A 22,430-nucleotide genomic window follows, 5' to 3' on the forward strand; every position below is an offset into this window, starting at 1 on the left:
AGGCTGGGAGTCCAGCAGGTCTCTATCCCTGGCACATGGTAAGGTGGTGGCGGAGTAAGCGAATGATTTCCCACCAGCTACTGTTGGCTGCTGCTCTGGAAGTGAAGTGTTGATGCAGGGGAGAGCAGGGAAGGGGACAGCATTGCAAAATACTGTCTTTAAAGGTTGGTCTGGGGAAGATAGGCTTGTAGGGGATAATGCATATGCCAGGAGTGTGTAGGTAAGGCACGGAAGCGTCATCTTGGTGGAGTTACGGGCAGGACGAGGAGACCCCTTGCCCGCACTGAGCAGGTAGGGGTTATCCGCAGGGCTGGAAAAAGATCTTTGTTTTTACCTGGGCCTCTAGCAGGGACTGGGCTCACATGCCAGGTCCAAAATTGTGTGTGTGTGTGAGCAGGGGCAGCAGCCGCAGAAGGACTGAGGATAACCCTGCAGCGAAGGTACCTGTCTGGAGTGAGGGAAGGAGCACTGGGCTCCCCTAAGCAGCTGGGCCACTGAGCCTGAGGCACTGAAAGAGGGATCCGAGTAGTCCAACATGCAGCCTTGCGCATTGGTGATGGTAAGAGCTCTCTGCTGCTGTCCCTTTATACGGTCTCTTTCTTGCTCTCCAGCTTCTTGGAGTCGTATCCTCAGGCTGTTTGCTTTGCACAGAGTTTATCAATATTTCATTCCCAAGAGAAGGGTATGACTGTCCCCTGTCCAGGGGAGAGTTCACAGTCAGAACTGGATAGAAACAGGGGCTTGTGATCCTTTATCAGAGCATTGGGCATCCTGCCTCCAGCAAAATGGCCAGCGCTTGATACTTTGTAGGAAGCCTCCCCCCCGCCCCACCTGCCTACCTGTTACAGGATAGACACAGGAGGGCAAAGCTTTCTTTACCTGCCTTGGAGAGGGTTTTGAAGCAACCTAAGATACGCAACAGTAAACTACTAAGCAATTTCCTCCATACATTTGTGTGCATGCATATATGTATGTGTTGATTTGTACATGTCATCTATTTCTCATCATCGGTTTGCCCAGTTGGATTGTTGCCCCAGTTTGTTGCTGAAGGTGGGTGATCATTCTGTGGTCAGAGTGAGCTGAAGGTGGAGATGATTTTATTTTGAGAAACTCCTTTACCAAATACAGCACTCCTGCACACCTTTTCCATAAAATGTTTTTTTGTCTCCTCCTGTGAGGCTTTACCATCTCCTGTGCAGATGACATTCCCAGATAAGATCTGTTACTGTTCTGCTTTGTGCTCTGTTTTGCCCCTCTTTATCTCCTCTCAGATCAGCTGCCTTCTTCCTTCTTCCCCTCCCATTAAGCCATTACCTGAACCAAATCTCATCTCTTGTAGTGCTGCTGCCATCCATGTGACCCCAGCTGCTGCCAGGCTTGCAGAACTTCAGCAATACCAACAACAATTCTTGGCTTCTGTTAGTGTGTGTGTCTGTCCCCCTTCCTTTCAGGCATACCTCAGAGTCAGAGCTGGGTTTTTGAGGATGTGGTGGGGAACTCTGGAGTTTGCAGCAGTTTTTCTGCAATGAGTTGCAAAAGGCATTTGCAATGGTTGCTCTCAGAAGGGCTAGCAGAGCAGTTGGTCTAGCAAGGGGTGATCTAAACCCAAAAATGTAACTGCTGGTGTAGTTAACTCCTTCATCACTGAGCAATAATAATATCCAGCAAATGTGCAAGTGCCGCAACTCTTAACTGCCTCCAGTGTATTGCTGAAGTGCGAAGAGCCCTGTTGTCTCATGCTCAGCTGCTCCAGCCTTCTGACAGCTCCTCTGCTTCAGAGGCTTCTTGTAACATCATTGATAGTTACAGGGGGGAGGAATATAGGAAGGAGCTGAATTAAAGCACATTTCATGTAAAACAAGTTAACGTAGATACCCAATCTTGGAGTGTGTGATTCACGTTGCATTCAATTTGCTAAAAGCTTGCACATAGATGACATGGCTGCTGCCCATGTCAGCATCTGGATCCCAGTTGCTGCAGAGCACACTGGGTCTGCCCGATCCAGTTTGGCACCTCTAAGCCATACGACTGGTGAAGCTTGGAAGGAAGCCGCCTGTGGAGAGCGGCTGGTGAAATATAGGTATAATCCTGTTTCCAGTAAACCTATCTGTGAAAAGGACTGTATTTCTCGAAAGTAAGGCAGTGCCAGCAAACAAAGATGCTCAGTCTAGGCACTAAAATTTCTTGTTCTTGATGTATTTAAAGAATCCTGCATTATTAATCATGATATCCATAGGTATCGGTTTCTCTAGACAACTTGGTTGCTCCAGCAATCTGTATTGATTGCATTTATTGCCACATTAGCAAAGGTTGTGTTTTTTTCCTGAATAGCTCTACCTAAATGTATACTTTCTTCTACCAAGTGACGCATGTCTCATTCTCTGTATCTGAGATGCACTGCACAAGTGACACCTTGATTGTGCTGTTCCAGATTACTGGCAGGCTTTGTCTTTCTCCTGTTACCCTGTATTTCTTGATTGCTCTATTACACATATGAAAGTGCCTTCTGTTATGTTAGACCTGTACTGGCTGCTGAGTAGTGGAGCAGCTTCATTGCTCTGCTGAGTCTGGTACATCAAACACAAATTATGTCTAGAGTTACCACCTTATATTTTTTCTTTTTTTTTTTCTCTTCTCTCTGTTCATGGTCTCATTGGGTTTCTGCATCAGTGGTCTGTCCCACAGTAATGCAGAGCAGCTGGATCAAGAAGGCTGCAAACACAGATGAGCTCTGTCTCTTGCAGAGCAGATAAAACATGGGATTCTGGTCTAACCATGATGGGGTGTAGTGCCATACTCAGACTTCCCTGTGAAAGGTGTAGCACCAAAGCCCAGCTCAGACTGAACTCCTCCAAGGGTGCTGGATTGAGGGCTCCAGCCTACCAAACCGGCTCCTTCACCAGCCCTACTCAGTGTGTCGAGTCTGATGGGTCTCATGATCTCTGTAGTCCCACTGCCTTGCACACTGTGCTACCATCCTGCCTGTGCTGTGTGCTTTGCTCATCACGGTGCTGTCAGGCACGTAGGGTAGCCCTCTGACCTGTTCTCGTGTACTTTGCACTAGAAATGCCTTGTCTGCTCAGGCAGAGGGTGGGGTTTCTTTTTTTTTCTAGTACATCATTGGTCTCATGAAAGACTGACTCAGTTCAGTGGTGCAGAAAAATGGAGTCTGTGCTTTCTGTGTAGTGGCTGTTGCTTCTTTTTAGTTTTCTCTGAGATTCATCCCTCCCCTGTGTCCCCCCTTCCAGTCTCCCAATTCTTCCCACTCCAAGCTGTGCTTGACCAGGGGCTCTTACCTTTGCTCCTGTATTTTTCCAGTTTCCCTTCCTGCTCCTCCTTGGGCTTACACACAGACCCGACAGTTGCCTGGTCACGGGACTTTGCCCAGTGTCCGGGGCAGGATGCTCGAGGACAGTGGCTCCTTTTCCAGCCGTGCCTGTCTGAGAAGCCTGGCTATCTTCCAGGCTTCATCACATTCATCCGCCAGCCCCGGGCTGCCCTCACCCCCTCACCCTCTGTGAGCCCTGGACAGTTCTTCCCTCTCAGCAGTGGCTCCGGGGGTGCTGTGCAGATACCCAGCCTCCGAGCTGGCACGGACCTGGCAGAGCTTGTACACCCAGTCTCGCTGTGATGTGGCACCAGTCTTACCCTTTGGAAGCCGTGCCTCAGGAGTAACGCTGACTCTGCTGGCCTGGAAGAGCCCCTGCGGCAGGTCCAAGCCACCCACCCACAAGCACAGAGCGGGCAACGCCTGCGTTGGTGGGGTGACGTGTGGGAGTGCTGCCTGGCAGCCCTGCTGAAAGGCTGCTGGCGTGCTTGGCCTGACTTGCATGTTGTAGCTGAACAACAGCTTTGCTGTGCTTTGAAACTTTTTGGGAAGGGTAGAATGAAGTTGGCTGGGTTTGGTGGCGAGGTCTCTCGGCCCTTCCTTCTGCTCAGGGCAGGGGTGAAGTCAATGTATTTTTATCTCCACTTGGGTGCCGAATTCCATGTCTTTATTTGGCTCGCCGTCTTCATCCCTCTGCCAGGATGCCTCTGGCTGTACCTGGCTATATCCAGCCCTTAGGCATGTGTGTGGGGATTCTTGGGAGGGTGGTGGCCACCCCCTCCTCCTCCACCTGTTATAAAGATTTGGGGATGGGCAGGGGAGAAGGATTTGGGCAGCAGTTGTGCCTGGTGGATAGAGTTAATCCCTGCAGTCTTGAGTGTCTCCTGTTTTGCTGGCCCGCCTGGTTTCCTGCCTCCAGCCCCTGCGCCAGTGGGGTAGAGTTACTGAAGATGCAGGGGTGTGGGAGCCATGGGGGGAGCGTGTCTATTCTGAGGAGCCGTGTTCGGTTACTGCTCTGAACCCGCGGCATGCCAGAGACACTTGGGTATTGCTAGCAGGGAGCCGCATGGTACCGGAGCAGGGGCTGCAAGATGGGAACAGGAGAAGGATGGTCAAGCACCTGCAGGGCTACATGAGATTTTTTTTTTTACTCAGACGATTACAGAGATAAAATGTGTCTGTTCAAGACTGGGAAGTAGTGGCACTGAAAGAGCACAGAGCCGTTCATCTATTAACTTTAAATTATTCCTCCTCTTGTGTCTCCTTGGCTGTGAGGGAGAGGATAGAGATCTGGTTTTCATGTGGATAGCCATGATGAAGTGACTTGTCTGAGGATATGGGGGGTTTGTGGTGCAGGGATGACCAAAGCCTTGAACACAGATGGCCTGGTAGATCTGTAACTCATCTGCTAGATGGTAATGCACGTTGCAGAGGTTGCTTGTAGATACACAGTTGTTCTGAATATCTCTACAGGCGGTGATCAGGCATCATTCAGATGCAAAGCGCTGTTCAACGTGCTTTATAGGCCCCTGAGGTTCAGAAGCTCAGTTTGGAAATAGAGACAAGAGACTTCATGACCTCAGGGACAGGGCATGAGGCAGGGATGTGACGAGTAGGTGTACTCAGCTTGGGCTTGCTCTGATTTCTCTGTGCTTGTTGGCAACATTTGGGTGAAGGAGGACAGAGCTGCACATACGTGTGCAGCTAACATCACTGTGCAGAGTGTGGGCATGCCTAGAAGGAGCTTGCTTACACTGATTTGCATCTGTACCTACCTAGTGCTTACCCCTCTTTTATAGACCTTTAAAGAAAATGGCATTTTGACCTGCTGACATAAAAAGAAAAGCTCATTAGGGAACTTAGCTGCCTGCAGGATCCTGTCCTACATCCCCAGCACTCCTGTAACACTATCTTCTTCCGCTGACATCCCCAGGATCAAGCACTACAGCATTTGAAAAGAGTCCACGCATCTTGAGGCACCCCTGGTGCCCTGCCAAAGTTTTCCATCTTCCCCAGCTGGTAACACTCAGCTCCTTCCTACATCTCCTGTGACCTTTGGAAATATCCTTTACTTTCTCCTCTCCTTCCTATTTGTTTGACCGGGTACTGGTCTGGCAAGCACTTGGCTTTGGGATCTATGTGTGGTGATTGACTGCCTGGCAGGTGACACCAGGCAGCTGCCTGTTGAGTTGTTACAACAGTTTGTCACAACACAAATTTACTCATCCCCTCAATGTCACAAAACTTACAGGAACCTAAATCTTGGAGGTGTCTACTGCTTTGTTAAAATTTCTGACCAGCAGGTTTGAAAACTGTGTGGGTGACAAAATACTGACATACACCCACACAAACTCATAGTGTGATCTCAATAAATGACATAAGCGTTGTATATATAGACAGTAATCATGGCTTTTTGGCTTAAAAGCAAGTCCACCTCTCTAATTTCATTACCAATCAAGTTTTGTCATTTTTCCTTCTGAATAATCTGTGCAAACTCTCTTGGTCATCCTTTCTGAGGTTCTCTGTGGTGGATATTTAGTGTGCGATTGTGCTTGGACCAGAGTCCCCGGTCTTAGTGCTGCTGTGGTGCTCTGGCTTGGAGAAGACCCCAGGCATCACGTCTGGACATAGCTAGAGTCCTGATGGGCCAGCCTCCCACCCATTTCCCAGGCACATACCCTGTGTGTGGATACTCTGAAGTCCGTGGCAAAATATCCGTGCCTGCTTGTCTTTGTTCCCTGCTTGGCACTGCATGTGAAATTCCTGTTTGAGGGGGATGTAGGAGAGCCGTATGGGAAAGCATAGCACTGTTTCATGAATAAAAGGGTATTTACAAAACAACAGGGTTTGTTATAGCTACATGCAGACTTTATACCAGACGGTGATGCCAGCATTCCTAAGAATCAGCAAGCAGAAAGACTATTCACAGGCATAGTCAGCTGATTAATTTACTCACTGACAATAATTCTTATGGACAAGCATTCTGGAAAATAGTATTTAGGAAATAAAATCAATAGTCCTTTTTAAGAATTCCAGAGCTATTAGGGAAGGGAAGTCGTTTCATTCTTTTCATTATGTGATGCTTGATAAAGCACAGAGGAATCATATTCTCTCAGTTTGAGCATTTTTTCATATATTGCTACAGTAACTAGAACTAGTGCCTGCTGTCTTGCAGCTATTACTGATTGTGCTGCTTCAGCTGATAGGTTCAGCTCTTATTACATCTTTGCCTGCAGTCTGTCAAACTTTCATTTTTTTTTTCCCTCCAGATTTTCACCTATAACTCTGTACCCTCACTACGAGCCTTTTCCCTGCAGGATGTTCCTCTGATGTCCCCTGTTCTCTCAAACTTCTGTCCTTAGTTTTAAAACTCCCCTACTTTAGCCCCTCATTCATGCTTTTATCTTTTTTGTACTCCTTCCTCCAAGCGTCCCCCCACCTCTCTGCACAAACATAGTTTATTACAGCCCCAGTCATCAGTTCTGCCTGTAGATATGTCCCTTTACGTTTTGGTTTTTTTTTTCTGTTTGTGGTGGGTTTTCTTTTCAGTCTTGATAGAGCTGCTTCCTTGCCCTATTTATTTTCCAGATCTGTGCTACGGTTTCTTACACCAACTTGTTGTACCCCCTTTTGATCTTAAAACCTCCTTGGAACCATCCTTTAGTCTTAATGTTACCAAAGACAATGGCTCCCTGGGGTATCTAAGCACTACTGTAGTACAAATACATATATAAAATTCATCATCTTTCTAGGGCACATTCCTGGTGTCCTAACCTAGCAATTTCCTTGCTCTTAGTGCGTGGGTTTTTCAAATTGTGATAGAGAAGTATATTGTAGTCACTTAGCAACCAGAACTGGCTTTTGAAAGCAAAAATCTTGGTTTTGTTTTGTAATTTTGGTTTCTAGAACCTTAAAATTAACAATTGCGTGCTCAGGAAATCAATGAAGTGTTTGCAGGGTTGCAGCATGAAGATACCCTGTCGGCTTGTGCGCTCACTTGCATGCACATGTGTGTGCACCCTTGCTCCTTTGCTCCCTTTAGTTATAGACAGGACAGTGCGTTTTCTGGTCGTCGTCTTTTGCACCTGATTTTCAGGACTGTTGTTGAACTCCGTTTATGGTCAGTGGGAACTTTGGTGCTCAAAAATCTGGAAAAATCTGTTCCTTGGCTGCAGACACAGACTGCCTCCGATGCATCCCCAGCTATGAAAAGTTCCAGCTGCCCTTTATTCAACAGCCAATGCTTCCAGCTTTGTCCCTGGCAAATTCTGCAATGCAGCTCCGAGTGATCAATGCAAAAGTCTTTGGCATATGAAAACTAAAAGTGTGGGGACAGCACAAAATAAATTGAATTGCAAAATAAAAGAGCACAGGCAATTCTCCTGATTGCATTATTCAGCTTCACATTTATTTAATTAAAACCCGGCATTTTCTAATTAAAACGCAGCCCCTGCAGAATTTCCCGCTTACCGCCTGCGACGGGGGGGGGGGGGGAGGCGGCGATCAGGGCTCGCCGCAGCCGCCACCGGGGTTGAGGGGCGGGGGGGTAGGGACGGACGGACCCGGGCTGGGGGTGGCCCCCCTCCTTCGGCGGCGATGCTGAGGGACAGCCGGGGGGGGGGGACGCCCTGCCCGGGGTGATGCCCGTGGCCCTGGCCCGGGGGATGGCGGGGGGACACACACACGCTTATCCCGCTTTCGAGGCAGCGCAGTGCCCTCTAATGCTGCTCCCTGGTAGTGAAAGCCCTCCGGGGGATGCCGGCTGAAAGAAGCCCCGTGGGCGGCCTGTCGAGGCTTAGGGGAGAAAAGGGACTTTTTCGGTCCCACTGGGGAGTGTGTGGGGGGGAGCAGGGCACTGTTTTGGGGGACGCCCTGATGTCAGACTCTTAGTTTCAGCTCTCTGTCCCCTTGGTGTGCCTGGTGCTGCAGCCACGTAGAGAGCCTTACAGAGGGGCTGCTGTGATGCCTTCTGTACCCAGGTGATTTGTGCTTTCCTTTTTTGGAAGTAAACTGCTCCTGAAATTTGCTGTAAATGAGCTTCAGGCCAGAAATGTTGCCCCAGGGCTTCCTTTTTAGCTGTGACCTGTCTTAGGTGAGGCCATGGCTTGAGGTGCTGTGGAGACAACGCTGCCCTTTGTCAGCGCTGCCCTTTTTCCTTTCCCTGTGCTTCAGAGAGGCATGTCTAAGCTGTGTATTGCAATTATGTCAGAGATGTCCAAAATTACCATATCTTGCAGATCTTGGGGAGGTTGACTTCCATTGCTTGAGCTTGTGTCTGAACAGGGAAGCAAGATTTGCTCCTTCTGCTTCCTAGAAATGAATGCCTGGAGGTGGATTAGCCTTTGCTTTCTTTGCCAGGGTGGCGCTGGGGAAGGGGCTTTGGTGACCCTGACTGTGGGATCACTTTTTTTTTTTTTTTTTAATCATAGTTCCCCAATAGGGGAATCACTACACCAGAAAGTGCTGGTGTGGAACACTGGCCCGTGGAAGCCAGGCTGCAGCACGGTAGCGGCTCAGTGCAGCCGTGGTGCTAGCGAGCAAAGGCTGGAGGAAGGCAGTGGAGGTAGGGTGGCTGCTGCGTCTCGTGCGTGGGGTGACCTCTCTGTGGCCCAGGAAGGAGACTGGTGTGGGGCCGAAAGCTTCTGCCCGATAATGGAGTTCACTGTTTTCCTGACCCGAGGGCAATTGGGTAGGAAGCTTGGCTGGGAATGGCTCATCATAAGACTGTCATCAGTTGGTTTAAGTCGATACCAATTACAAGGTTATTAATTAAAAAAATGTGACTGCTGTAAATAATGAGTGTAACCCTTTATTTTCCAGGCAGTCACATTGCATACATCTAGTATGAATTAGAGCTCTCTATCTGCACTGACTGGTAAAGATTGTGCTCCCTTAAGCATGTCTTTTAAGTGTCATAATAACGTCTTTTAAAGTGTTAAGACTGATTTTTCTTCAGAATTGCTTTTCTCCTGCCTTCAGGAATCTTCTCTGACTTGAGACTCCCTCTTCATTCATCTCTTGCTGTCTGAGAAAACATTAAAAGTCTCTTAAATGCAGCCCATCGTGAAAGGGTCACTGTTCAATCAGGCATGGAAACCTGCCTGATGTCATCTCTCGTTCCCAAGAAAGTTTTCTGGCACTCCACTAAATGTTCCCAGGCTTTTATGTGTGGGAGAGGGATACTGGAGTAGTCACCATCCTTTGCTGGCACCAAGATAAGAGCTTGGTGCTGATTTTATTGCGTGTGACTTGTTCCCTGGGGTCAGCCTCCCGACTGTTTGGTTGCCATGTCCTGGAGGAAGATGCTCGGGGCTGGCTGGCCCACGTGAGGACAGGAGTGTTTGCTCAAACAATTACTGTGTTGGACCCACATCTCTGATGGATTTTTCAGGGTGACCTGGTGGATCCCTTTCCATGTTTGCAGAGGGAGAGAGGAGTAGAAAAAGGTGGTGAAATGGCTACCTGCATGGATGTACACTGTGGCATACATGCAGCATGGCTTTAATCTGGCGGTGCCTTATTTCTGTTCTGCACCTGAGGCACAAGAGCAAAGACCTGCCTGGCTTTGGTTTATGGTTCACCAGCCAAACTTAGAGACAGCTCCAAAATGAGCGTACTCCAGCTTCCGAACCTGTCTCCCTACACGTGCAAGACAAACTGGGTAGCCTTACAGTGCTAATCAGCTGTGCCCAGAAAAAGTGCGATTTCCTCCTTGCTGACACACAACTTGGTGGATTTAGGGGCATGAATCCTCCTCGGGGATGCACGTAGCCCTGGCTCCATCACCGCTGGCCAGGACAGATGTGAATCCACGTGCATCCGTGACGCAGGCAAACTGGATTTGGCCAGCTGCCGGGGCTTTGAATGTTCATTTTGGGGGAGGGAGGGAGGGAGGGAAGGAGGACGGAAAAGGGGAAAACCTGCCCTCTGCCTGCTCCTGGTGCTGAGGTGCCTGGGGAGGGAGAGGGGCTGCAAGAAAAGGAGGATCAGGGGCAGGGCTGCTGCTTTGCTAGGAGGTCTTTTCCCCATTTGACGGCAAAGCATAATATCACAGGGCCTACACACAGGAGCTTGACTGGAGCTGTGTCCTTTTGCTGCATCCGATGGATTTGCATGCGTCTCTGTGTGTGTGTTGCTTTGTTTTTCCACCCTGTGTTTTTTAGTAATAATCCCCTCCAAGGTTACAGAGATATCATTTGTCAGGCAAGCCAACAGAGCTCTTTCTTACTATGGGATTACATAAGAGAACACAGGCTTTATTACCATTTTAGGATGTATTAGCATTGTGGATTATTTCCATAGAGACTGAGCACAGCGGCAGCCTTCACTCCAGGCTCCCTCGTCCTTCCCCCCCTACTTTTTTAAAAATAATATTCATTAGCAAACAAACAAGCAGGAAGCACCCCATGAAGCCAGGTCCATGATCAATGGTGTATGTGGAGGACTGACATGAGCACAAAGAGTGTATCACAAGACTGCAGACAGAAGGAGGGAATTCAAAAAGATGATGCAGAGCAGCAAGAAAGCAGCTGTGCCTTCTTTATTCCCGCTCGGCCGTGTGGTACCTTCTGTATTCCTGCTTGTCCGTGTGCCTTCTTGGGAGGCTAGGAGAGCCGCTGCTCCTGCCTTGGTTGTTCATTGCCTGTGGGATCATGGCATGTCAGGTCTATGCTTCGTGTCTCAATTTAACAGTCTGTAAAATGGGTGTGTGTGTGTGTGTGTTAATTATACTGGGGTATCCTGTTGTATAACTCACTAGCCTGTGATTTATTCACAGCATCTTTTCCGTGACAAAGGCCAATCCCAAAACAGCTGTCTTGTACTGGCTGTGCATCTTTTGAGCCAACGGTAGAGTAGGAAAGGAGTGTGGAGCATTGCTGTAAATAAATGAAACTGCATATTCCTCCCTTGGAAAAGTATCTTGCCATATGTTTAACTCCTGTGTTTCTGACGTGCGCTGTAACCAGGCTGTGGTGGGATCTCCGCCATGAATGGACTAGCAGGGGATATTTTAGATCTTTCCCCTTTTCCATCAAAACTTGCAGAGAGCAGAGATGTTCTTCCTCAGCAGGTCTAGGGCATCGTTGAACCATAAAATCTGGAAACTGGTTTCCTCCTCTTGGCTATGCCTCTGCTACAGCACAAGGTGTTGACGTTTCTCATGGCCTGGCAGACACAGTACAGGAAACTTTTGGCCTTCATCTGTGCTAGGGGCGTCCATGACATGGAGTGGTTCATCATGAGTCTCGAGCTGCATCGTGCAGAGCTGATAGTGGAGTTGATAGACATGACTGCAGAGGCTGATGTTAGTTCACTGGTCAGGGACTAGTCTCCAGGTCTGGAAGGGAATCTTTTGTTTCACCTCTTGCCTGGTCTTCTCAGAGCTCATAAGTCATCTAATTAGTGTTTCTTCTCCTGATGCTGCTCGTATGTGACCTGTAACATGAAAGTTGTACTAGATCCTGAATAACTCCCAGCTTAGGGAACACCTGCAGTGTTTGCTCTGCAGTCATATGTCACAACTATCCCCCAGGGCCAGTCTTACAAGAAAGCAATCAGACAGCTAACTTCATTCAAGAAAGAGCCTGCTGCTCTGTTTCTTGAATGCTTCTGTTCGGGCCTGTGCCCTGATGGGAGCTGCATGTGAGTGCCTCTCCCCTACTAGTGAAACCCACAGGATCCAGGTAGCAAATACACTCCAGTGGCAAAACAGGCCTCTGCAGAAGAGACGCTTTCTACAGGAAGAGCAAGAGCTAACCAAAAAGTCACCAAGGATCAGTCGTTCCTGAGTAACTTGTTGAAGAAAGACAGGGAACTCGTGGTTGTTGGAGATGGGTGGGAAGGTACTATTCAGTTCTGCGATGGCTGTGGTGGGAACTCAGATGCTGATTAGTGGACACCTGAGAAGCCACATACCAGACAGTTACAGGAAATCAGGATTCAGATATCCTGCTGCTCAAGAAGCTTTTTGTTCCTCTTTGAAAGAATAAGTTTAACCAGATTGCTGAGAAAGCAACTGTCCTGGTGTGACCCTGGCACTTGCATGGTTTCTGTGATTTATGAACACAATGCATGATCATTAATAGCATCCTTACCTGGGGTGGTAAACTTAAAACCCTGAGCTTTACCTGTAGGCTAATTGCACCTGAGTTTAGTCATCTTTGCTGCCATTTAAAAAAATTAAGTATATTTTTTTGGCTGTGAATATTCTCTTTGCTGCTCTAGATAAGTGGGTTTGGGGGCACGGGGAAGTGAAGTTCTCATCTTTGTGACCTGCCTGGACTTGCCACTTTTCTATTTTCTCCTGTCCCAGTCTCACATTTTCTTCTCAACACAAGGGCCTGAAGCCTTTAAAGCCCCTGAGAAAAGCAAGATTCCAGCTAAAGACTTGTGGTTGTGTAGATAATTGAATACTGTGCTCACACATATAACGGTTTTGGATATTTAAAGATTTTTAGCTGGATTCCTCACTCTGTCCCAGGACACTGGTTGGCCACCACAAAGTGCCCTGTGATCTTTACTTTCCATAGAGGAGACCAGGTGCGATGTTTTAAAGACTGATCTCAGTCCTTAAGAGAAATCCATTTACAGATGTCCTCCATAATCAGAGATGTCTTATCCTAGGCAAAGCGGGCTACTACAGCAGTTCCCAGTGACATGAACCTGTATGTGGGAAACAGCCTAAGGAAAAGCTGTTCGGGCTGGAATAAAAATCCATATGTGATTGAACTACTGAGACCTATCTAAAATGTCGGCAATATATGTCCTTACTGCCCACCTTGTTCACTGCTGCTTGTGGAGGTAACGTTGAAGAGATTCGTGTGTGTCAGAACATGAAGCCATCACTCCTGGTGGCTGGAAACCTTACCCAGAGATCTGACTTGCCTTCAGCTGAAAACAAAACAGCGAGGAAGAGCTTTCTTAAGTTAAATCTGCTACAGCTCAAAAAAAAAGACTTGTTCTAGGATGTTTCCTATCAGCTTGCTGAAATCACTAGGGAATTCCTTAAACGTGAGATCCTAGACATACTGCTCTGCAGGGCTTAGGGCACGTACTTTTCTTCCTGGCAGCTACACCAGCATCTGTATGCTACATCGCCTTGGTCTGTTTCTTGAAGATTTTGGGTAATTGTGGGTGGGCTGCAAGTGTTTGTTCCTTGGATTGATGACTGAATGAGCAGATCTGCAGGCCTCTGCAAGCAGTGGGGTTGGTGACATTTCTCATGCAAGCATACACAATGTGCATTCTTCCAGGGGCCTCGGGGAAGGGCACACATCTGAACGCTGGACTGTCTGTGGCAATGATTAGTATCTATTTATCACAGCTCCTGTGAAAGCAGGGTAGCAGATAAATAAAATGGAAAAGGACCTTCTTTCTACCACATCAGTTCCAGGAGTGCCTTCACCTCACACTTGCTCATTCACGTGGCACAAATCAGTTTTCCGTGATGCTTAGCTGGATTGCATCTGCAGAACTACAGGGAGATGAGCAGGCATCATTTCTGTCTCCTGTGGTCCTCAAACCCCCCTTGAGCTAAGTTCTGACTGCAGATTCTCTCACATCCGCAGCTGCTGAAGATGCAGGAAGACATCCATCTCAAACCTTACTACCTTGTGTCTTGCCTAAGGCATCTGTGAACTTCAGTGCAGTGGGAACCCTGCAAAAATGTTTGTCAGTAACGGAGGGTGACCGCTGAGGGTGGTCCCGTTAGCCTCTGTCAGAGCCTATCCTGCCCAGCAACCCTATGCACGCAAGCTACTTACTGCCTTAGGAACCAAAGGCGTAACTTAATTCTTGCTTCTCTGGCCTTCTTTTTGAGAAATCCCTCACTGAAGTAAGTGTGCACAAGGGTTTGGAATGCATCAGACCTGCTGCACTGATGGCTGTTTCCTGTGTGGAAATAGCACAGTAAAGCTGATGTGTCCTAGCTGCAAGCAGCCTTGCACAGCATGGGGACAAAATTGTTCGTTTTTATAAGCTGTCAGAATATTCCTGTACAGGGCTGAGGAAGGTCTAAAAAGATTATGGTAATAGCTGAATTTCTCTTTCTCCTCTCACAGTTTTTCTGGACAGAAAAAAAAGAGAACTTGGTGATGGGTACCCAGTCATGCAAAAGTCCTATGGGCATTGTGTTGGTGTGACCCCTGTGTGGCTCACAATATACCTTGCAATCCGGGAGAAGCCTTATCTAATATGAATTTCCTTATCTACTTACTTTGTGTGGTCCTGTCTTCATCCACAGTGGGACACCTTTCAGGGACCTTGACAAGCAGCAGTGGAGCAATTTTGAACCTCTGTTCCAAAGGACTGTGGCTGTGATACCAAACCCCTCATGACTGAATTGTACTGAGACCTGGTGTTCTTAAAAACTGTCTTTGTCAGACACCTGTCCTTATTTAGAGTAAGATTTGGGCGCTAAATATATGGTGTATTTATACTCACCATACTTCTAAGAGCTGCTTTATTGTCATAGGTGTTTGTGCTTCGGTCTGTAAAATGAAGATAATTATTCACCTGTGGGCAAATTATATAGTATTTGGTAGTCTGAATTTACCTCTGCATGGGCTTTTGTCTGTGTTGAGATCCTCTGAACTGTGCCTGCGTTTGATGACTTGAGCGGGCAGTGTGACTGCCCTTCCAAGTGACTTCCAGGGTCACATGTATTGCTTGTAGTATAGAGAGGAGGATCCAGAAGCTGAGCCTTCAGTCTCAGAAAAGCACCCTCATTTCAGAGCTGTCTTCCCTTGACACTAACATTTCCATTCTTGGAACCCAGTTCATCTTGCAGTAAGGAGAAAAACACCTTTTGACTTATAAATTGAGCACATTTAATGGGGAGCAGCACAGGAGGAGTCATTATTAATAATTATTTGCATAACAATAGCCTTTCTTCCATAGATCTCGCAAAGCTGGGCAAACATGAATTAATTCAACCTTAAACTACCCACATGGGAGGACGCAAAGTATCATTATCCACATGAGCAGTTTCTCTGCATGATTTTACTAATTATAGTATAGCACTTAGGTGTTGTTATATGTGCTATAGAAGATGGTAAATAACATTTCACAGAAAGGAACAAAGAGCATTTCTTACCCAATCACACTCTCCTTCCAGCACTCACACTATACTGTCTCCAGCAATGGGGACAGTTATTCCAGCAGAAGGTGGAGGAAATGGGCCATCAACGGGCAGCATGGCCAGAGCTATAAATAGGCAAAATGCCTTGCCTAAACCCCACAGAAATGGGCCTATTGAAGAGCTGGATCTAGATAGTAACTCAAGTTGCACACCGTGTCTCCACCATTCCAGAACATCTTTTGCCTTTCTCCGTCGCATGGAGGAATCCCGTTCCTGATCCTAGCAGGGCAGTGTAATGCAACCTTCCCAAAAAGGCTGAGCTGTTTCAGTAGTGCTGCCTTAAGATGTTACTGGACTGGTCCAATGAGGTGTGGGAGCATCTTCTGCTTCATGATGCTTTGAGCGTTAGGGCAACAGCTACTGCCTCAAAGCCCTGGGGAAAGGGCACTGAAATACTTCCAGCCACCTGGGAGTCTGTATTCCCAGGATATTCCTCCTTCCTGGCATCTGAGACTTCCAGCAAGGCCTTTGCCATCCTTTTTCCCTGCTAAGCTCACGGAAAAGAGCTGGCTCTAGGTTTTCCTGAGGACAGCCCAGCAACTGGGCATGGCAGTGTCTGAAATAAATATAGTTTTGGAGGAGAGTTCATTTCCCCTGAATTAATGCAGCCTGACACAGAGCGCAGGAGCATGTGCCATCTGGTCAGATCTGCCTTGATTTTGTGAACAAGGGGGAGGGTAACTGATACTTTTATGAACTGCAGTTGCTGCACAGGCAAAACCAGTAATTCCCTAGGTACTGAAAATGCGAGATGCTAATCTGAAATTAAAATGGGTAAACCTGCACAGGCCCAGTAAGGTCACGGAGGTCAAAACCTTGCTCTCTAAGGAAATGAACCTTTTTATCTTGAGAAGCTCTGGGCACAGCCATGTAGTCCATCAATTTAATAGGAGGCAGTGGGGTAGCGTGCTGCTCTTTTATTTCAGAGCCAAGCTTGTTCCCTGTACGTGTGGAGTATAATGTAATTTCCTTCCTTCGTCCCATGACGTATGTGTGTTCTCTGCAGCGATTTCACTCCTATATTACCCGTCCGTGCCCCCTGCCCCACCTTGGGGCCTATTTTGCCGTTGCCTTCCAATGCAGCTGTATAAATGGGGCCGGAGGGTATCCCTCTCACTCCTCTTCAGGCAGAGCAGCAGGCATCTAATTCCATTCTTGCCTGTAGTCCTGCGGAGCACGTAATGAAATGGCCAAATTCCACCGATTTTCCCCAGAAGGGAGTCTGAAACCATTCAGTGGTATGTTGTAACGCGAGCTGTGATGGTGGGAAACCTGGAGGAGATCCTCATCTCTTTTCCGTGAGAGCAGGACTTGCGTGTGCGTGAGCCGCGGGTGAGGATTCTGCCCAAGCTGCTGGAGAGTTCGAGACAGCCCGCGTGTGCCCCGCGGCCATGGCTAGCAAGTCACGGTTGGCCGTGACTTTAGTACAGGATGGGCTCTTAAGGCCAGCCGTGCTGGCCTTAATTTAGCAGATAATGGCTGAATAACCCAGAGGCATGCGTAAGGCAGGAACAGAAAGTGTTTGCCTTGTTTTCCTAACAAAATTGCTCCCTGGCCGAGTGCCTTCCAGATTTTCAGCCATTGTCCTACAGTACAAAACAGCAATGAGGGCTCTGAAACTTCTCTGCGGATCAGGCGCGGTAGGACTGCAGTGCCACCAAGAGCAAAGGGAAGAGCAGGGAGGTGGTAAAAAGCTGCTTTCATATGCAGCAAAGCAGTGGGGGAATCTGTTGTGGTGCTGGGTGAGATGCAGGTAATAAGTAATAACCTCCTCTTACCTGCCTGTGGTTTGTAGTGTCTGGCTGCTTGGAGGTAAAACCTATGATCTTTTCATGTATGCTTGGTGTGAAACAGTCATGGGCTAATAGAGCACAACAAAATCGGGGTGCGGGAACAACAGATGTGGTCATTGCATTTCTTCTGGGGGTATTTGCACACATACATGCCTGAAACATCTGTCATCAGGGAATCCCTTTCACTGAAACACAGCCCTGCACCTCCCACCTAAGAGGGTAATTCATCTGCTGCAATTAGGTATTCCCTTGCTGCCGTGGGTTCGGCCCCTCGGTGGGCAGTGGTCGAGCACACTGAGCCAGTGTGCACCTCCTGGTGTTGGGGCAAGTGGTGATTTGCAGGGAGGTGAGAGTTGCAGGAAGGACGAAAATCTGGAGTTACATTTTCTATGCAGTTAGTTCAAGGAGAATATTGCCGCTTTTCTGGCCAGGAAGGATGCATGGAGGGAAGATGTTTCCCTACAGTAGCTTGGTTTTCCTTTTTCCCTGATGAAAAGCAGGAGCAGTACCTTGATATATTCCTCCCATTCTCAAATAGAGTAAAACTTGCCTGGCTTTTTAGGTGGAGGCCCATTACAATGCTTGGGTGAAGGATACCTTAAAAAAGGGTGAAGGTTTATCTGGCCTGCAAAGTCCGGAAAAAGGATTCAGTTTTAGGTTTAATTCATGACAGGGAGATTCTGGCTCAGAAATTTCCATCAGTTTCAGGAGTCCTGAGCTCTGATCGTCTGTGCAAGGGGCACATTTCTGTAAAGATACCGAATCTGCTGTTATTCTCCCCCTTCCTTTCTCTTGGAAAGGAAATATCTCCAAAACCAGGGAACTTCAAATACCTCTTCTCTTCTTCTCTTTTACCTTTTTTTCTTTTGCTCCCAACCTTGTTTTTGTTTCTGGACCAGAATGCCCAATAAAATCACGCAAAGGTCTTTTATTTATGTTTGGCTAGGAGCTGACCAGATGCCCCAGCCTGTGAAATAATCACCATCTGTTGATTGTAATCGCAAGGCAAAAGCCAAAAGCCTGGAAGGTTTTTTCAGTGCTGTATTCAAAGAACTGCAGCTTGACTTTTCTGAATAAAAACAAAAGCTTCTGCTTTGGGTCAGACCTTTTTTTATTACTTCCCCACATGCTAAATGCCTATGAATAGCTCTGCTACTCATTCCCTCCTTATCAGAAGCAATGGCACCGTTGCTGTGCCCTGGTGCCTTGCGTCCATCCTCTGCAGCTCAGCACCTCAGTGCGGAGCACACTTGTCTGAGGTCCCGTGTGCAGTGAGTTTCTTCTCTCCCTCTTTTTGTCTCTCTGACATCTTGCCATTCTCACATCAGTCAAAGATGTCTCTGGGGGAGAAGGACAATGGCGAATACTGCAGGTGCAGTGAGAATCAATAATTCATTTAATCATAAATTAATAAATGATGATGCTGCTTGGGGAGAAGAGGAGGAAAAGAAAGAACATTAATAGAGTGGTTTCCAGATCAATTCCACAACTCTGAGAGACTGAAGAAAGGCTCCAGAGGGCCTGAACTTGGTAATTGTCAAGGTCTGTAGGATTCCCTCACTACCGTCATTGCTGCTTCTTGGGTTTAATTGAGTGATACGGCTGTTATCTGCCCCCTCTCCTGTGGAACTTGGAGGCTGCAGAACTTTGGTATTTGCAGGACACAGAGCAAAATGCCTCTGGGTGGGGCAAGTGAGCTGTATAGAAGCTTTTATGCTTGCTGGATAAAAGCACTGCAGTTCCTGAAGTGCTTCTGCCAGATATTAAGAGGAAGGCAGGTCTCCAGTCCTAGCCCCCAAACATCTGATCTTCTCCGGGACCACAGGGTGCAACTGAGTATTGTTGCCACTGGGTGATGCAGGAACACTTAACGCTGTGCTGCATCTGGCTGTGCCCAAAATACATGGTGGGCAATGCACATATGCATCCCATCTGCTTGAGACTACCGTATATTAAGGCAGGGCAAGCCAGGATTTAGCAATCAGAAAATAAGGAATGAATATAATAAGGATATTAAGTGCATTAACCTCCAGAAGACACCTCTTGGGCAGGTGATGCCTATTTATTTCAGTTAGTGGACAAAGACTCTGAAAGCCCCTATCACAGCACTCCTTCATCCTGTGGTAATGGGTGTAATGGGTGGCCAGATTTGCCACGTGAGTTGCCACCAAGCAGAGGTGCTTCCCAGTACTTTTCTCTCCAGTGTGCTTTCTCCTCCCCTGTGCCTGCAGTAGCACAGACCTTTCATAGCAGCTTAGATGAAGGCTCTCGGGGTTGCCGAGCACTATTACTCTTGTTTTCTCCTTCATTGGCTCTTAAGTAACAGACGTGGACATCTCCTGACTTGGGGGTTGGATTTATCTTTTTGAAAATATGTAGGACCCTGAGGATGTTTCTCCCTGGATTGAATGCTCTGTGGGCCTACCTGCAGTTTTGGATGACTTAAATTTTGCCGAGAGATAAGAATGTTCATTTTCGTCATTGTCCAGGAGAAGAGGTCAGGTGTGTTTATGCAGCATGGTAGTGCTTAGAGGAATTCAGAAGCGGTGCCTTTCTCCCAGCCCTTCTGCTGGTCAGCAGGCATCTGGAAACATGACGTCCCTAGGGACAAGAGGTCTTCCTTATGTATTTGTATGTCACTGTATTAATAATGGTAATGAATAGTGGAATTAGAGCTTTAGTTTCTTTTATGTAACTACACATGTTGCTAATGGGCATAAGATTAGCCAGAGCTGCTGAAACACCCAGCAACGCTGTTTTGCCTCAGCAGTGGTTTGAATTCTGCCCAGTGCTCTGGGTAAAGTGTCTGCTTTTCCTGGAAGGAAGGAACAGATCAGTGCAACCAAGAACGCTGCTGGAGTTTCGGAGCTGAAATCTCAGACAGTGCAAAGACTGGGAGAGAAAGAAAGGATCTCCAAAACACTCTCCCTGGATGCTCTCGTAGTGCCTGTTTTCTGTGCCCCTTCTTTCCTTTTTGTTGAGTTACTTCTAATTTGCACTGATGCAGAAGCAGAACCATGCCAACTTATTTCCTAATATAAGGTCTATTCTTTTTTTTTTTTTACCTTTTCTTTCTAGTTTAATCTCACAACTCCTAATTATTACCTCCTCCCACTCTGCAGTATTCACATGTATATTTTACAGTTTACTTTCTTGGGGTTGTTCCTTAATAAGCTGTACACATTTAACCCTTTTTAGTCATCTTCATCAATTCTTCCAGGTCTGTTTATCAATCGTTTCTGATTTTTTTTCTAGTTTGCTGCTCATTTCTTGCTTATGAGGAAAAACTGATGGAATGAACAAAAATGAATCCTTGGGCTGGCTGCATCAAAATGGTGCAGAAACTCTTTCCTCCCTCCCTTTGCTGTGATGGGATGCCTCTCTGTTCACCACTCAAAATTGCAAGAGCTTGTTTTGCTAATATAGCACATCAAGATTTTTTATTTGCTATTTTCTGTAACCTCGAGTCTCAGAGAACAAAACAGTTTCTGTGCTTTCTCCCTCCTGCTGAGTATCCATCTTTTGGATTATTGCTCTCCAGGGACATTACCTGCATTTTTCTATTTTGTTGGGTTCAGCTTGTGGCTTTGATGCGTCTAGATTCAATCATCCTCTGTCCCAATCATGCTACTCTCTGCTTTAACTTTCGGACCATTGCCCACACGTGCTTAATTTTAAGGAGCTCTGTGTTCGTCCAGGGCCTGTTTCTTTGTCTTCCATTATATTTGCAATTTCTCTGCAGGGTGTCAGCTGCAAATTTCATGGACAGTTAGTGTTGGTTTCTTGTGACACTGGGTTTAATAAGACCAACACGGATGCAAACCCTTTGGCACGTCATTTGTCATTTCTCAGTCCAACAAAGCGTATTTTCTTTTGGTACCTCTGGCCAGTTTTTTGATCTGTGGGCTGTTGGTTCTGGTCAAACTGATGCAGTAGGGCAATGTCAAATCCTTCAAATTCCTAAAGTTTCAAATTCCCTTTACTGCCTTTCCTCTGGGTTGTATTTGTGCAGGTGTATTAAAAAGCAAAAGACTTTCACTTGTGTATTGCATGTGATTTTATCCTTTAGATTCTTAATGACTGTTCATATTTGTTTCATTATTTCACTAGGGATAGATATCGACTTGGAATTAAACATTGCCAGCTCTATTCCTTATTGAAAATCTTTATTATGTTTGCTTTTTGGTTGGTTTTTTGGAGCCTCCTTAGCTCAATGTAAATTGTCAGATTATTTGTCACTGGGATAATACGTTTGTCAATGCCTTGCCATAACAAATTAGGCTCCTGATCCTGCATACATTTATGCAAGTGCTTATATGTATAGATTGCTTAATGTTCAGCCCTGTATTAATTCTGTTGAAGTGAAAAATACTTTTAAAAAATGTCTCTGTCTTTTCTGGATTAAGTTGTAGGATGTCATTTGTTTTATTTAGTTTGTGGACATACCATTCTTCAAGTTCTTTTTGCTTCTGTGTTTGTTTGGTTTTGGTTTTTTTTTTTTTTTTTAAAAAAAACTTACTTCCCCCCCTCCTTTCTAGTCCAAACTTCCTCTCTTTATTCTTCTGGCTAAGGACAGATTTAAAAAAGCTGCTCAGCCATTTCTGAACCATTAATTTCATCCTCATCCTCATTTATTAATGAACCTACCTTCTTTCTGGTGCTGCTTTTCCTCCTGATGAATTTGTAAATCCCTTCTTATTCCCTTCAGTGCCTTAGGCAACATAAATTCATTTGCTTTTTTTCCCCCCTTGCCCTTATCTTTTCCCTACAGCCTTAACTGACTCCGTATATTCTTGTTTAGTCACAATCTCCACTTCTATTTGCAGCACAGGACTTTTCTTGCGATTTTCTTAATGAAAAGGCATCAGTAGGAAAACACCATGCTGTACAGTGCAGTAAGATCTGAAGTGTTTCATTTAAAAGTTGTGTGTGGTGGAGCCTTCTCAGGGACAATGCATGTTTAGGAACAGTCACTGTGTGGCAAAGCCTGCGTTTTAGTTTTTGTGTGTCTTTGGCTTAATTTTTAAAGCTCTGACTGTGACTTGAGCGAGGCAAGACGGGCAGCTTGAGCAAATAGGAAATCCTCTTCTTTCTGAGTGGTTTCATCCACTGTGCTGGCTGTTCATTACAAGAGCTGCTCTCCTTCCCTGGTAGTAGATCTAGAAAAAGC

At 46.7% G+C, this 22,430-nt stretch overlaps 1 protein-coding gene across 5 annotated transcripts in view; it reads left to right on the forward strand.

The window, feature by feature from the left end:
- Positions 1 to 22,430, forward strand: part of IGSF11 (immunoglobulin superfamily member 11) — a 108,713-nt gene that overhangs the window by 52,949 nt on the left and 33,334 nt on the right. Inside the window, exon 1 of one of the 5 annotated variants that reach the window (XM_075765428.1) lies at positions 10,630 to 10,889. The exons of 3 other annotated variants lie outside the window; for them this stretch is intronic. In XM_075765428.1, the coding sequence (XP_075621543.1) occupies positions 10,763 to 10,889 (127 nt within the window). In that variant the 5' untranslated portion in view covers positions 10,630 to 10,762. Of the gene's footprint in view, positions 1 to 10,629; positions 10,890 to 22,430 lie in introns of those variants that run through there. One more of the 5 variants, XM_075765421.1, reaches the window with a different exon arrangement.

Source organism: Balearica regulorum, chromosome 1 (assembly GCF_011004875.1).
Source record: "Balearica regulorum gibbericeps isolate bBalReg1 chromosome 1, bBalReg1.pri, whole genome shotgun sequence".
NCBI classification, from domain to species: Eukaryota; Metazoa; Chordata; class Aves; order Gruiformes; family Gruidae; genus Balearica; species Balearica regulorum.